Below are 16847 nucleotides of genomic sequence, written 5' to 3'. Positions count from 1 at the left end.
AGTTTCGCATAGGTTAATGATATTGCCTTGATGACATATCCCATTTCGGGCGGGAACCCCTTTTGGTGTTTTAAGCATTATGTTCTACTTTAGCTATTGAGAAATACCGAGTGCCGTGCTATGAGCTTGTAGGTCTGCTGAAAATGTGGCGCAAATTTAGAATATATATTCTTTCAGAGCTAACGTTTTAAACTCAAATCTTTGCTTCTAGGCCGGGGGTCCCTGGAAACAACATATTTTCAGATGGGGGTCGGCAGCCAAATACATATAATTTTTGGGGTTCTTGACATGAAATATTGAGAACCACTGATATAGAAACATGAGGTATTTCAAAAAACGGACCAAATGGGGTCACCAGGTGGCTCCAGCACAGTGAGTGTGCTCACTGCATAGCCGTAGGATGTTACCGGTTGAAATTCAGCTCATGACCCGAGTTAAAATAGAAAAGAAAAGTGCTTACAGTAGGTGCATTATGTGGGTTTTTCGACAGCTCAAATGTATGGTTATGTTTTGGCATGTTCAAGCATGCCAATGATGCCATTAATTTCATTCTCATATGAGAAGATATTGTAATATGTAATTATGCACCTCAATGACTTTAATAATTGTTATTCTCCCTATTCATGACTGGCTTATTACACCATGGATGAGGGGTCGCACCTCTGCCAACTCACGTGGACACACATGCACAGATACAGTACACATATCATTCAACGACAACTAACACACTATGGCATTTTGTCTAGTTAAAAAAATCACAAAGTGATTGTCCTTCCAATTACTTAATTACTTAAAAACGTAATCACTGTGGCAACAAACAAAAACATTAATAAATACACTAACGGAACACACATTCAACTCAGTTCCTTTCACAGAGTTGAGTCAATCTGTTGTAATGGAAACTACTATTCTCTCACAGACATACTGTACCTTAGGGGGGTGTTAGTCAGACGTCCCAATAATCCGATATTACTAACCCTACCCCCAACCCTAAACACACGCGGAAGCCACGGCTGAACCCATTTAGGCCTGACCTCAAAATTTAAAAAGATTCTTCTAAATCCATTTTCACGATTTTTCAAAAATAGCAGACCTACAAGCTCGAAGCGCGCCACTCGGTGGCACGCTACGAGCTTGTAGATCTGCTATTTTTCAATAGCTAAATTATAACATAATGTTTAAAACACCAAAAGGGGTTCCCGCCCAAAATGCGTTAACTGGCCACGTATGTCGGACTACTGCGTGCCCCCCCCCATCATAGGGGGAAAGATTTACATATTTACGGACCGTAATATGACATAAACGTACGGTTCTATAAAAGTAACAATGTCATTCAGGGGTGCCGTGGATGAAAATTGTATTTACAGGAGTGAAAAAAAACCTCACTGCAGTAGAAAGTGAGACTGTAAAACTGGTAATCACATGCTGCGAGTGTTTCATGGCTCTAGGGATAATTTCGACTGCATAGACCTTTATTATTATTAACCCATTTAGGCCCGACATCGAAATAATAATATTCTGAAAGAATATATATTCAAATATTTGTGCCGCATTTTCACGATTTAAAAAAAATAGCAGACCTACAAGCTCGTAGCGCGCCACTCGGTGGCGCGCTATGAGCTTGTAGATCTGCTAACACCAAAAGGGGTTCCCGCCCAAAATGGGTTAAGCAGTATCGTGAAGTAGACATTTGCTATTTTCAGTGTGAGACACCAGTGCCTACACTAGAAAAAAGCAGATGTCTTTGCGCGATACTGCTTGATAATTGTTGTGGTGTAGCGGCATGCACTTGCACAGGTACTACCGGCATACAGATAACTGTCTATAATGGACAACCCATAGACTAGACCTGTAGATTTATTTAACTCATGACAAGAACTTTAAATCCATCTTTAACCTTTGTACTTCATTCATAACCATATACCTACATAAGCCCTATTTAAAAAAATACAGAACACAGCTGATGCAATGCTGATCTGCTATTGAGGACACACACACCCACACACTACTACTACTGTACCTTCTCGTTATCATAGAAACCCAGCTTTTACCTAAGTAGAAATGACCACACTTGGCTTCTAACCGGCACGTATACAGTCAGTCAAGCTGTGTGCACAGTTCTATCAGCCCCTACGCTGATGTTTGTTTTGCATTGGTGGTGGCGTCATAAAAAAAGTCATACGGCTGTAAGAACATGGTCTCTCTTTAAAACGGTGGAACTTTGTACCTTACAGCAGGCAACAGGTGGATTTAGCACAGCCCAATGCCATATATCTCTACAGTGACTTCCTCTCCTATTTGCAACAGAGTTAGAGTAGTGGTTCTCTGAAGTGGGGTCGAGGGACCCTCAGAGTTCCTTGAGGGGGTCTGGCGTTTTGTAAACACACTGGGCAGTATTATGCGTGTCTGTTGGCTATTCTGAGTGGCCAAATGGCATTGATCACGCCTCCAGGTCTTAAGTTAAGTAATAAGACCTGGTACTTAAGACACGCATAATACTGCCCTGTCTCTTTAATGTGCCTGGGGGGGGTTGAGTTTTTAGATCGAGTCCCAGACAGCGTCCTTCTGCTTCATGCTGTGAGTCACATCCTAAACAGAAGGTCATTATGGAAAACAACTCGCTGCTATCACTTTAGCAGGTGTCCTACCGGCTCCTACGCTTCCTTCCACGTGTGTGTGTGTGTGTGTGTGTGTGTGTGTGTGTGTGTGTGTGTGTGTGTGTCTGACTGACTGCCTGTGGAGTGCTATAAACTAAGGATGTCCCACTACAAACATGCACCAGCCACACACACCCCCACGCTGTGCAGTCAACAGCACTTATTGGAACAAACATGTTTTCCTAGTCACATCCCCACTTTAATGCTGTGTAGTGGTGAATGATATAAAAAAAATAACTGTCAATTGATGTCAAATTGTGGTTTTCACACTCCCAGTTACATTGATAGTGTACAGATAGAGGAAGAGTTGGCTTTACTTACCTCTGACTCTGACACGCCCCCGCTCCCATCCTCAGATTCTCCCCTCTGTCTGTGGTCCTTTAACAGTTCAGTCCGCTCTTGAAGGCATCACCGCCACCGAGCACCAAGCCTCCGGTCCCATCTACCTTCCATCTGCAATAAGTCACAAGTAGCCTCCAAGTCAAAGAGTGCCGAAGAAAAACCCCTCCTTCTTTCAAACTGCAAACAAAGTTCACTTCCTTGTGTGTCAGTCAGCCGGCCCCTAAGATTTTTTTTCCCTCACAGGCCAAGGGTTGCTTACTTAGTGCTGAGAACGAGAAAGGCACACCGAAAAGGGTGGATATAGGATGTCATTGCACTAGAGAAGAGAAGAGATGTTCATCCAAGCCGTTAGCAGCAGCACACCCAGCCTCAGAGATCAGCTTTGTGGGGACAAAGAAACTGGTTCTGCAACTTTTCAGGCAGACCACAGAGGCTATGAATGAATGCACTTAACCCACTTTACAGAGATGGAAAGGTGCCCAGAATCCACTCTGAATCTAAAGAGACACAAATTGCATGCAATAATAGGACATGAAATTAATCCCTGATTGAACCCAAGCACGAACTGCAGTCAGTTTAATCTATTGTGTCAAGTAAAAGTAAAACATACCCCAAAAAAAAGTTTATCACACCTGGATGTGAAGGCATGATCGAGAGCTGGATAAACAGTTGCTTTATCGAGTTGAGCTACAGTATTACCTGTACATACATGAAGTTGACTCACTGTCTGGCACAGAGTGAGTTTGTCCCTTTCTCTGGAAGTCAGACATCAAAGTGAAGCGCTTGTAATGGCTGCGTCCAGCCACAAGGTGGGGCTGTGAGCCATAGGAGTTCTGTATCCGTGCATGTTTGCTTTTCCAGAGTAAGGAATGCTGCACGCTTGTTTTTCCGGATTGCTAAAGTAGCCTCCTAGAAAGCACATGTTTACTTTACGCTACTTCTATTTATTTTTGGCATTTAAGTCTAAAATATCTGAATGCTCGTCCACTTGACTTGTTCGTACAGTACACCGCTTCTGCTGTCATTGTCATGCCATGCATTGCATTGCACGCCAAGATAAGATAGCAGGATAGCAGCTAATGTTAGCCTGCTGCTGCAGTGATCATGTCTCTGGTGGATGCCAACCAGTCTCAGTTGATCAGGTCCAGTCAAAAGGATGAATATTATCAAACATATCTGAGGAACAACGCCAACGAGGCTTTTCACACCATCGCTGGTAAGTCTGTCTGCTGCAGTGCTGCTGCTGCGTTATCTTCAGAAGTTCTCTCTGTTTACTGTACCTTAGTTTAATGTACAGGGTACTGACTGACACAGTGACACTGTTGTTGCGTACACCACTAATCACCTAACTAATCACCATCAGCTTGTGTGTGTTTTCATGTTTTGATTACACAAGTAACATTAGCAAATACACACTCGCTACTACGTTGCTCCCTTTACTACACTCTACACAGTGGCGGGAATGTCTAATTTTCGATACTTTTATATGCTATTGATTGAAATATTTATTAACAGTTTGCAGAATTACAGTACATTTCAAGCACAAACTCAATACAAAGACTGTTAACTGTGAGTGGACGACCCAATAAAGCATTATACTTGTTTACAAGAGGGTCCACATTGTTCAATTCATCAAAACATTTAGAGACGTACAAATAGACACTTCTTTATAGTCAAAGAACAGAACAGGAATTCATCATAAAGGAGGTAAAAAGGGAAAAGAAACATATACAGTGCCAGCTTGTTAACCAGAGTTGTTGCTATGTTTGTAAAGAAGATATTCAAGTAGTTGGCCACATCAAGCTTGTCAGTGATTAGCCCGTCTCCGGACCCCCCGGGTTGAGCTCCTTTGGACCTACCACGTAGGGTCCGGTCTCACCGGCCTCAAGCGACATGGTATGCCATCTGATTTCCCCTGACTTAGCCCTGTGCTGCGGTGTGGGTGTCAAGCTGACATATTCCAAACGAAGCATATGAACGCTATAGGAGAAAACGAACCATCTGACCCCCCCCGCGAACGGCTCAGAAGCCGTTAAGTATTTTTAATGTTTGTACGACCGTTTTGGCAGCTCTGAAATTCTCTCTTGTTGACATCCCATTGTACCGCCTCTCGGCATCTCGGTTGGCTAGCAGCGCCTCCCTACGCGCCTCGTAGGCGCAGCTAGCCAACCGAGATGTCAACAAGGAGGGACCGAAGAGAGAATTTCAGAGCTGGCAAAACGGTCGTACAAACATTAAAAATACTTAACGGCTTCTGAGCCGTTCGCGGGGGGGGTCAGATGGTTCGTTTTCTCCTATAGCGTTCATATGCTTCGTTTGGAATATGTCAGCGTGACACCCACACCGCAGCACAGGGCTAAGTCAGGGGAAATCAGATGGCATCCCATGTCGCTTGAATCCGGTGAGAAGGAACCCTACATAAAGTCATCAAAATGTCAGAAACTTTAACGTAGGGTTCCGAAAGGAGCTAGTCAGTGATGAGAGTGTCGTTTCTGACCGCAGCCTAGTTGATTGTTTAGTATCTTCCAGAGCTCACGAGGATTGTTTTTGTTTTCCTCTGCTTTATCATTGATAAAGTTACTTTTAGCTGATTTAGTCATGGTAGTTACAATGTTTCTTAGCTTGTTTCGTTGGGTTTTTAGGTTGTCCAACTGAGCTTGGAGATCACTGTCGAAGCGCTTGGCAAGCTCCGACTTGCATTTTAGAAATTCAGAGCATTTTTTGTCTCTGGCTTTCATTGCATGCAGTCAGTATGTCCGAATTCATCCATGGCTCCGAGCGGGTTTTGACCCTGATGTAGCCCTGAAACATGACTGCCATGATAATCATCATGATGATTATCATGGCAGTCATGTTTCAGGGCTAACCCTGATGGTTCTCAACAATGGTAAACAAACAATAACGCACATAAATGTTTATAATGTAATCATAAATAAACACGATGGCCCACATTGCATGGCCCACATTACATTATCAAATAATTAAATATTTATGGATTCAATACGGTGCTCTTGTCATTTCAGTCGGCACAAAATAATACATGAATGAATAAATAAATACATATTTACATACAAAAATACATATACATTCACTGGAGGAAGATAAGCTAAAATAAACTATAAACATCGCTTTAAATGTTATCAAAATGTATTTAAAACACCAAAATACTGAGTCACGTGTATAGCCAGGTTGCCATAACAACCTCCCTCCCCGTCTGAAAAAGATGGGCGGCGTGGCGAGGCGAACAGCCAATAGTAGAACTCGATCATTCCATGGGCTTTTGTCTGTAATTCGGGTAATTCTGAGCTCCCAGACTGCGCGAATTATGCAGTCTGGGCCCATACGATGGGAGACATTTATAGGCTACAATATTTCGGTCCACCTTTATACCCATAGCATATAAAAGTAGGGTCCACCGTGGACCCTCTTGTAAACAAGTGTAATGCTTTATTGGGTCGTCCACTCACAGTTAACAGTCTTTGTATTGAATTGTGCTTGAAATGTACTGTAATTCTGCAAACTTAATAAATATTTCAATCAATCAATCAATCATATGCCTGTGCTCTACTACCTGAGAGGTATTTTTAACTCATTTTTATTGGTATTATTATTCTAAGTTGAATGCTACCCAGCAACACAAACCCACCTTTACCAGCTGCCATGATAAAGTGATGAAGACATTATGCATGGCTGCTATGTGTGAAATGACATTTGCTACTTTAACTTCAAAATCTGAGTTTCCACCACTGTCTCTGCACTGCACTTTGTTTCTTGTTCTGTTTTTGTGCAGCCATGTCTGTTGATGTTGCACACTGTTCACAGGAATGGTCTAATGCCATGCTATTAGAATTACATTGATCATAGTAATTACCTCTACAGTAGGTGTGGTTTGCTTATTTGAAAGTTTAACATTTTCTTTTATTCTGTATAGGGTCCAAAAGATGGCTAGACTGGAGGAAAGAGATCGAGCTATTTTCCGACCTTGCATACTATGGTTTGACCACATTTTCAGGTAGTTGCAATATTTCAATGCCAATGATATTCAATCGTCCATGCAAATGCAAATCAATAATGATTACTTCCTTAATGTTAACGAAGTCCACACCCACAACACCAGAGGGAGTGCAACGAATCATGTTCAACCCAGATTCGGCACAATCAAGGGACTAAATTCTTTTCGCTCCTATGCCACCAAAATGTGGAACGCCCTACCAACAGTCATTAAGACATGCGAATCCCTTGACTCCTTCAAAACCGCTCTCAAAGGGCACCTACGGATGGCTGCAATTCGAAACTGGCCCCCGTAAAATCTGAATCCCCCCCACCGCCCCCCCTTTTTCCCCTCACTGTATATGTTTCTTTTCCCTTTTTACCTCCATTATGATGAATTCCTGTACTGTTCTTTGTCTATATAGAAGTGTCTATTTGTACGTCTCTAAATGTTTTGATGAATTGAACATGGTGGACCCTGTTGTAAACAAGTGTAATGCTTAATTGGGTCGTCCACTCACAGTTAACAGCCTTTGTATTGAGTTTGTGCTTGAAATGTACTGTAATTCTGCAAACTGTTAATAACATTTTCAATCAATCAAATTTCAAACATCATGGGTAAGGGAGCTAAAAACAGGAGAGGCCTGTCACACATAATTAACTTATGTAAAACAAGTTGCTTTAGTGTGTGTATTAGAAAGATTACGTTGATATCTTGACATGATGAGCATGGCGGTGGCTCAGGGGTAGAGTGGCTGGATGGTAACTGCAAGGTTGCAGACACTGAACCCCTAATTGCTCCTGATGTGCTGGTCGGTGCCTTGCATGGTTTCCGCTGCCATCGGTGTATGAATGAATGAATGTATGTGTCAATGGGTGTAAAGCGCCTTGGATAAAGGCGCTACATAAATGCACCATTTATGATTGCCCCTAACATTTGCATCTCCAGGTTACCAGACCCTGGGCGAGGAGTACGTCAACATCATCCAAGTGGACCCCAGCAAACGCCGCGTCCCGTCCGGCGCCCGACGAGGCCTCCTGGTTCTCCTCCACACCTTCGTGCCTTACCTCCTGGACAAGGTCCTGGTATGCCTGGAGAATGAGCTGGAGGCCGCCGACGGGGGGGAGAGACGCGGCGGCAGCAGGGTGTCCAACCTTCGGGGCCCCGGAGCCTGGCTGAGGACGTGGGTTCAGAGGGCCGTGGGGCTGCTGTCGGAGCGCCAGAGGAAGGCGTGCGCGCCTGCCGTGCTGGCCGTCCAGCAGGGCCTCGGCCTCCTGCACAGGGTCCACGTGGCGTTGTTCTACCTCAGCGGGGCCTTCTATCACCTGTCCAAGAGAACCTCCGGGGTCGGCTACGTAGGTGTCTTATGTCGGCTTGTAATTCTAGGTGTTTTTTAGTCTGAATGTTTATTTGTAACTCTCAGAGTTGCAAATGGATACATTATATTCAGTGTGTGTGTGTGTCTGTGTGTCTGTGTGTGTCTGTGTGTGTGTGTGTGTGTGTGTGTGTGTGTGTGTGTGTGTGTGTGTGTGTGTGTGTGTGTGTGTGTGTGTGTGTGTGTGTGTGTGTGTGTGTGTGTGTGTGTGTGTGTGTGTGTGTGTGTGTGTGTGGTGTGTGTGCAACGGTGCATACAACGTCTGCCACTGATTGGTCCAGTGGTTTGCTAGATTAGATCCAAACAGACTCACAAAGTACTTCTGTGGCCTGCCCTGTCTTAGACGGCTAGCCTCCTGCAGATCCACGCTGTAAAAGATAAAGCCAATAATGGTCTATAATGATAATATGGCCAGAGCTGTGAATATATATATATATATAGTTTCTTCTCCTTTGTAACTCGGAGAGTGTACAAATGTAAACAAGTGGACCCATAAGTGGTCATCTTCACTTTAATAATGTGTTATAAGAATTACATAACGGAACCCATTTTTATGGTATTATAAAAATAAATAGTGTGGTGGCTTATATTACTGTCATTTCAGTTTAACAGCTTCTTAATGACCTTTGTACATAATGGTGTAAATGAGTTAACTTATTAAATATGACTACATGAGCCCCTCTTTTTTTTTTACCACTGCTGTAAGCCAACAAGGTCCTCAACGACATTGTGGTCTCTTCCGCAGCTGCGTGTCTTGGGGGTGAAGGGAGATGACCTGGTCATCAGGAGCAGCTACCGGCTGCTGGGGGCCGTGTCTCTCCTCCAACTGGCCCTCACCGTGGCCCTGCAGATCAACAGCTTCAGGCAGAGGCAGAGAGCCAGACGGGAATGGAAGCTCCACAGAAACATGTCCCCCAGGTATACATACAATCAGTCAGTGGCGTGCACAGACATTTAGAGGGGCAGGTGCTCAAGTTAAAAAAGGGCACCTTGTGCAGCGCGTGGAACCGGCCGGTTGCCTTAATCCATTTTGGGCGGGAACCCCTTTTGGTGTGCATTATGTTATGCTTTAGCTATTGAAAAATAGCAGATCTACAAGCTTTTTTTTTTAAAGGGCACATTGCCAAAAGGGCAGGGGGTGCTCTAGCACCCCCTAGTGTCTATCTGTGCACGCCACTGCCCAGGTATACATACAATCAGTGGTGGAAAAAGTACTCGCATGTCTTACTTAACCCATTGTTTTGACCTGAGATCAGATTCAAAAAATGTCTTCTACATCCTGACAGTTTTCTGAAAAAGCTATGTTTCTATGTCAGTCGTTCTTCGAGTTTTCAAAAATAGCAGACCTACAAGCTCGTAGTGCGGCACTCGGTGCCGCGCTATGAGCTTGTAGATCTGCTATTTTTCAATAGCTAAAGCATAACATAATGCTAACACCAAAAGGGGTTAAGTAAAAGTATCAATGTAGAACTACTCCATTACAAGTAAAAGTCCGGAATTCGACAGTTACTTCATTGAATAAAAGTACAAAGGTATTGGTATTAAAATGTACTTGAAAGGCCCATTCACAGCATTTTTTTAAATAATAATCAAAATCTACAAAGTAACTAGTAACTAAAGTTTTCAAATAAATGTAGTGGAGTAAAAGTAGAATATTTGCCTCTGAGATGTAGTGGAGTAGAAGTAAAAGTATTGAAAATACTCAAGTAAAGTACAACTACCTCAAAATTGTACTTAAGTAAATGTACTTAGTTACTTTACACCACTGGGTACAGGGAGAGTGTACAAATGTAACCAAATAGACCCTTTCGGGTACATTTGTACACTCAGGGTTCAACTCTTTTCTTTGTACTAGACTGTATATTAAAACAGTCTGTTTTAATATACAGTAAAATGTATGTATGTTAGTATCAAAGTGAAATGTTACACACCACACGGTTCATCCATGCACTACACAGCCCCAGTGAATGGTACAGTACAAGTCAAGGGAAAAGGCACGCTCAACTCAAACAGTCTTAAGGATTCAGGCGTGTGCTGGGTGCAGATTTGAAGGGAACATGTAGAAAGAGTATGAAATCCGCTGTAGTAAGAGTCTTATTTAACCCATTTTGGGCGGGAACCCCTCTTGGTGTTTATAGCATTGTCATGCTTTAGCTATTGAAAAATAGCAGATCTTCAAGCTCACCTACGAGCTTGTAGGTCTGCTATTTTTGAAAAGTCGTAAAAATGTGGTGCAAATCTTTGAATATATATTTCCGAGGAAACATTTTTAACTAAAATATTGGCTTCTGGGGGGTCCCTGGAACTACATATTTTGAGATGCGGGTCCGTGGCCCAATAGAGATAATTCTGGGGGTCCTTGACATGAAAAAGGTTGAGCACCACTGACATAGAAACATGGGTTTTTCAGAAAAGTTTTAGGATTTAGAAGCCTTTTTTTAATCGACCTCAGTCCAAAATGGGTTAATAATGTAGAGGATCCGCATCAGACAAACCAGACAAGCGCGTTTCGGCGAGCAGGCCCCTTCGTGACCGTCAGTGTCAGAATTGGTACAGTACAAGGCCTTGAGCTATTACTGAAAGGTTTCGAGAGGTGTGAATTTCTGTGAAACCATTTCATGGGAGAGTATTGTATGAAACAGGCCTGCACGATAATGCTTGTAATATGACTCTTAATTTGAACTTCTGCTTTGTGTCCAACATGAAGTAGTCCTCAACACAAAGAGACCTCATCTTCCTCCTCCTCCTCTCCGAGTGCCTCCCGCTGCATCTTGTGTCTGGAGGAGAGAAGGCATTCCACCTGCACCCCCTGTGGCCACCTCTTCTGCTGGGAGTGCATCACAGAGTGGTGCAACACCAAGGTTAGTCTCTGCTGCTACACAGCAGGGTTCTAGTACTTCAAAGGCTCTCCTAGGGATATTTTTGCGTCAAAACAAAAAGGCTTCGGACGCGGCCCTTTGACCATCTCAATCCAGCCCTCAAAGTAAGAACAAATGACTAGCCTTTAAAGGCAGCATTATGTTAATGTTTTCGAGGGGAATTAATTGAACTCTACTATTATTGGTAATAAATATGTACCATTTGAGTACATACCTGCATTCCACATTCCATCCGTATGTACACAAATGTTAAATGTTTATAATGTCTGCCTTGAGTCATATTCATAATGCATATAATGTGTAATAATGTGAAAATATACAAACATAAATATAAAAAGAATAGTTGGCCCCATTGTTGGCCCCCAAGTAGTCTGTCATCACGTCTGCCAAATTCATGCAGTTCTAACATAATCCAGCACTGTGTTTAAATTCAATAGTCACCCCTGCTATAGAGCGTCGCAGTCCCGCCCCCTTTCATGACGACGCCAGGCCCAGGAAATAGTTTTCAATGCATTTTTCCCATAGACATTTCAAAACGTATTTATTTAAAGACCTTATAAGCGTCGTACGAAGCCAGCTCTTGTCGTGACGAGATTGTGTTCATGACAACAAACACAATATTTTGGACCAAACAAATAATTACAAAATAGAAAAACAACAAAAAAAGTGTTGTAACCAACCGTTTTCTTCTTCTTTCTAATTATTTGTTCAACCTGAAAAATTGTGTTTGTTGTCATGATTTGTCACGACAAGAGTTGGCTTTGTACGAGGCTTAAAAGGTCTTTAAATAAATACTTTTTGAAATGTCTATGAGGAAAATGAACGGAGAATCATTTCCTGGGCCCTGGTAGGGGTCGGGACTGCGACGCTCTATAGTGTGTTTGTTCAGTAACAGCTAATCCACCTGGAGAATAAATAAATAAATAAATGTGCACATACTGATACTCTATGCTATATACTGTATCCACTGCAATAGTTTCATTATATGCCAATTCATTTGGTTTTAGGTTTGCACTGTATTGAAATGTAAATGTAAAGGTGTTTGCACACTGGTGCGTTTTTTAGGCCGAATATCGGACGGAGTTTCAGAGGACGTAAAAACAATCACGTTTCCACACTGCCGCCGAATATTTATTTTATTCGTTTTCCGCAGCCCTTAGTGCAGGTGTTGGTGACAGGCTGACAGCTAGTGATAATAGGCTAGCTAGCCTATTACTTTCAGATCCGCAAAATGCAGCGGAAAAATGCGGGACTGCCTTTTTCATAGAGCTTTTGTTGCCCAGGTGGGTGTGGTTATATGCCGCCTAACTCTAACCTTTAACCTCAAACGATTCCTAAACCTAACCTTAACCCTAACCTCACAGAATAATAACCTCAAAACCACACCCACCTGGGCGAAAGCTCTGTGAAAAAGGCAGTCCTGAAAGAAATGCACCAGTGTGCAACCACCTTAACTGACCTATATGTGTTTATTTTCTTTATTACAGACAGAGTGCCCCTTGTGTCGGGAGAAATTCCAGCCTCACAGACTTATATACCTGAGAAACTACAATTAGGAAGAGCAAAATAATATGTGACTGTACTATTCACCAGCACTGAATCATATTCAATTAACACTGGAATCCATGTCGAGGTGAACAAGGACCTTTTCCAGCTGTTTTACTCGTCACAGAGAACTTTGTAAAAAAAATGATTACAGAATTTAGACAGGAGTAAAACTGTTTTACTGTAAGTTATTTGAGGGAACATTTTAATTTCGAATGGTATCCTTTAATGTTGGATTGCATCAGTCTGATACTGCCTGTAAGTGGAACTGCCAGAATGACCTCTACCTGCATTTGGATTATCAACGACTTTCAGAATTCAATTCAGAATTCAATTCTGAATTCTTCTGGCTAGCCTCGGGTTACCTTCCTGTGGGACGCACGACTCCGTCTGGGGACGCAGTGTGTTGCTGACAATATTTTCAAGTATGTGGACATTTACCTGCACCTCCCACAGACACACCAGCTGCGTCGCCCTGGGACATGATGCTGGCCAGGGGGAGGAGGGCATTGACAGGATGTCAAATAGCAGGCTGGGGTTCTCTGTGTGTGTGTGTGTGAGAGACCTTGGTAAAATGTCACGGCACTTATTTATGCTTGTATGTCTGCAACTTGTTCTGGGTGGAAAGGTAGCATATTTTTAGAACCAAGAAGTGATCATAATTCAAATAAAAAAATTAAAATGCAATGACTCAAGGACACAGTGCTGCTGACAAAGCAAGACGCTTGGTTGTTGACTCATAGAGTATATAAAGGATAGAGACCGAACTGGAGTGTTAACCCCCCCCCCCCCCCGCTATTCATTTCAGTGGAAGTTGCTCAGTGGCGTTTTGAAGCACCCGGAAGACTTCCGGAAGTATAATGATAACTCAATGGCTCGAGCGAGCCGTCCGTCCATTTCCATGAAGTGCTGCAATTCCACATTTCGCCAGTAGGTAGTGGCATCTTCAACGTTGGATAGCCTTACTGGGGGCTTGTGTTGACTCTCTAGGCCAGGGGTTCTCAACCCGTGGGTTGCGACCCCTTGGGGGGGTCGCCAAATCATTTTGGGGGGTCCCCAACTTATTTAAAAAAATAAAGATTTTTTTTTTTTGCAACTGAATGGCTGGAAAATGGAAATGAGTTTAAATAGTACATGCATAAACTTTCCTTAATGATTATATCTGGTTTCAGTATTCATTTATGATATATCTTCTCTATTATTAAGGTTATTTTTGCAGTCAATTTGTATTGGGGGTGGGGCAGGGGTCGCGAGACATGGCCAAAGCATTTCCAGGGGTCCCCAGCCAAAAACGTTGAGAACCCCTACTCTAGGCTACAGGAGACATTATTTTTTTTATTTTTTTTGGCTTTCGCCTTTATTTTATATTTTTAGGGGACAGACAGTAGGCTGACAGGAAATGGGAGAGAGATGGGGGGGGTGACATGCAGTAAAGGCCGTCTGGATCGGGAGTCGAACCCGCAGCACACTGCCAGACTCGGGCTGCCGGCCAAGGTGCCTGGACCGCTGAGCCACGGCCCAGGCCTACAGGAGACATTCTAAGCAAGACCTGGATGAACTGAACTCGATACATGTAAACTTTGCCTTCATGGTGCTGGGGAGTCCACCACTGATCTCAGCTAAGAACTAACGGGGTAGAATACCTGGTGGTGTGTGGCAATATAATGGAACTCTGGTTATTTCTGAATAGATGATGGCAAGACATTTACAATTATAGCACACCCTATGAGTCACTCGGTCATTACAATCTGAAGATGAATTTCTGAACAGACTAATATTTGTTCAATCCTTCATTGAGGTCGATGACACTACTTGTGTGTTTGCTATAGGTAATTGGATTTATGAGCAGGGGTTCTCAACGTTTTTGGCCGGGGACCCCCGGAAATGCTTTGGCAATGTCTCGGGACCCCCAATATAAATTGACTGCTACAATAACCTTAAACCATTTTGGGCGGGAACCCCTTTTGGTGTTTTAAGCATTGTTATAATTTAGCTATTGAAAAATAGCAGATCTACAAGCTCATAGCGCGCCACCGAGTGGCGCGCTACGAGCTTGTAGGTCTGCTATTTTTTTTAAATCGTGAAAATAAAATTTTAAAAAAAATCTTTTTTTTTATTTTTTTGAAAATAATTTGGGGACCCCTAAAATAATTTGGCGACCCCCCGAGGGGTCGCGACCCACGGGTTGAGAACCCCTGGCGTAGAGGACTAGAGGTATAAGGTACTTTTGTGCTATAAGGTACTTTTGTGCTTAGCAAACAATTCTGTTTGCTAAGCACCTGGCTCAGTTCTGTAAAGATTGTGACATAATACTATGTAGTAAAATTCTGTTGCCTGACAATACTTTTACTTTTATTAGTGATGCGTGTGGCACACAATGTCATGGCTTTAATCATTGTCTAAGTAGTACTGCCGATGCTCATGCCTGTATAAACAACTAGAGGTGTGTTCTATTGGCTGGCCACCTCTTATATCAGGGGTGTCCAAAGTGCGGCCCGTGGGCCAAATACAGCCCTGGGACGAATTTTATACGGCCCGCAGCTTCATAGCTGAATTGTATTATGAACGGCCCACCCAACAGTATGGGACATTTTTTAACCTGGCCATTTCCCAAAGTATAATTTGTCAGCGTTCCTTGTAATATTCTTTTTATCTTGCTCGTCTGGTAACATTTGGTAATGTGACATAAGGCTGAAAAAAGGCAGAGTTACCCTTTTTGTTCACAGCACACACCTGACAAGAGTAAAAGACCATTGATATTAAATATTGATGATGATAGTTAAATAGAATAGTTAAAATGCGATGCAAATATCCTCACTGGTTAATTTTGACCAGTCTATCTTCCCTGGATTATTATCAATATTGACTAAGATGGGTACATTGACAACATTAAGATTCATTACTATTGGCATTATTTGAAAACATTAAAACACCCAAGGGCCAACTACATCTCCTGACTTCGGACCATAACAAAATTACATACATATGCTGTTACTCTTATCTATCTTCTGTTTGATAATGGTGTCCTGTCAAAAGATGCTCTGCATTGCGTTAATTTGGATTGTGAAAACCCCTCATCATGGTAATGATGGCATCAAACTGTCATGTATGACAACATTATTGAAGCTCTTGAAGGACCACTTCACCACTTTTCAACTTCTCTTCCTATAATTGGTCCTAACTAATGTTCATGATAAAATACCACCATTTTTTCCTACTCAGTCTGTGTCTCATAGGAAGGCTGTGGGCAGTTCAGAACCATCATCGATGGAGAATCCAAGCTAATAGAAACGGCAGGCTTTCTTTTCCTGAAAAGTTGCAATGCAAAAGTTGAAGCCATCATTCTCACGATAATAAAAATCTAAATATATTTTAAAACAAATCTTGATTAAAAAAAAGTCTACCTAATGATGATGTCACTGGTGGACGGGGGTCCGAACTGCCCAAAGCCCTCCTATGAGACACAGAGAGTAGTGGAAAAATGGTGGTGTTTTATCATGAACATTAGTGAGGACCAATTATATGAAGAGATGTTGAAAAGTGGTGAAGTGGTCCTTTAATGCCTCTGGTAGACAATTCTGTAAATGAGGGGGGAAAAGGACAAAAGGAGCACAACATTAAGCCTATTTGGCATATTGTTGTGGCTGAGCATCATGTGGCAGCCAGGGGGCAGCATTCAGGCGTTGGAATGACTCGGGTATAGGCCTCAGGGTGCATGTGGACCGGTTGAGATAGCTGAGGTATGGGGAAAACACTACAACTTATTCAACTGTAAATGCCATTAGGATGAGGCATTGTGGCATATATATTGATCACGTCGTCATAGCTGAACACCTCAAATATGCAAGCAATACAATCTGCCCTCTACTGGCCATGTGATTTACAGGTCTGTTGACTCTGGAAGTGTCCTTCCAGACTCCATCACCTCTGTACAATTAGTGCCTATAAATAAAATGAAGACGAGGAAGGTAAACTAAACAGCATTGATAACATATCGGCTATCGCTCTGACAAACTGCAGCGAGGTTGTTAAACCTGCAGTTTGTAGAGATGATATGT

General features: G+C 42.6%; 2 protein-coding genes across 3 annotated transcripts in view; one reads left to right on the top strand and one right to left on the bottom strand.

The window, feature by feature from the left end:
• plch2a (phospholipase C, eta 2a) overlaps nt 1-3780 on the bottom strand; it is a 237626-nt gene extending 233846 nt beyond the window's left edge. Inside the window, exons 1-2 of the mRNA XM_079523685.1 lie at nt 3699-3780; nt 2979-3110 (exon numbers count right to left, since the gene is read on the bottom strand). The gene's annotated coding sequence lies outside the window, so the exon portion shown is untranslated. The remainder of the gene's footprint in view (nt 1-2978; nt 3111-3698) is intronic.
• A 35-nt stretch (nt 3781-3815) lies between these two features.
• On the top strand, nt 3816-13885 carry pex10 (peroxisomal biogenesis factor 10). Of its 2 annotated transcripts, none has more exons than XM_079523642.1 (6): nt 3816-4215; nt 6931-7011; nt 7939-8345; nt 9111-9283; nt 11076-11226; nt 12732-13885. In XM_079523642.1, exons 1-6 carry the CDS (start codon nt 4104-4106, stop codon nt 12798-12800), a joined length of 993 nt encoding a protein of 330 aa, XP_079379768.1. In that variant the 5' UTR covers nt 3816-4103; the 3' UTR covers nt 12801-13885. The 2 variants fall into 2 exon arrangements, with proteins under 2 accessions (XP_079379768.1, XP_079379767.1); XM_079523641.1 differs by having other exon boundaries at nt 3817-4215; nt 11073-11226.
• Nucleotides 13886-16847: the final 2962 nt, after the last annotated feature.

Source organism: Electrona antarctica, assembly GCF_951216825.1.
Source record: "Electrona antarctica genome assembly, chromosome: 2".
Lineage (NCBI taxonomy): Eukaryota > Metazoa > Chordata > Actinopteri > Myctophiformes > Myctophidae > Electrona > Electrona antarctica.
Note: the sequence above shows the minus strand (reverse complement) of the source record. Positions and strands in the feature narration are given on the sequence as shown.

Excerpts from the sequence above, each read along its gene's own strand:
- pex10 (XM_079523641.1), top strand. The coding sequence starts at position 4,104 with ATGTCTCTGGTGGATGCCAACCAGTCTCAGTTGATCAGGTCCAGTCAA. Across the intron at positions 7,012-7,938 it reads TGGTTTGACCACATTTTCAG|GTTACCAGACCCTGGGCGAG; the intron begins GTAGTTGCAATA and ends TTGCATCTCCAG. Across the intron at positions 8,346-9,110 it reads GAACCTCCGGGGTCGGCTAC|CTGCGTGTCTTGGGGGTGAA; the intron begins GTAGGTGTCTTA and ends TCTCTTCCGCAG.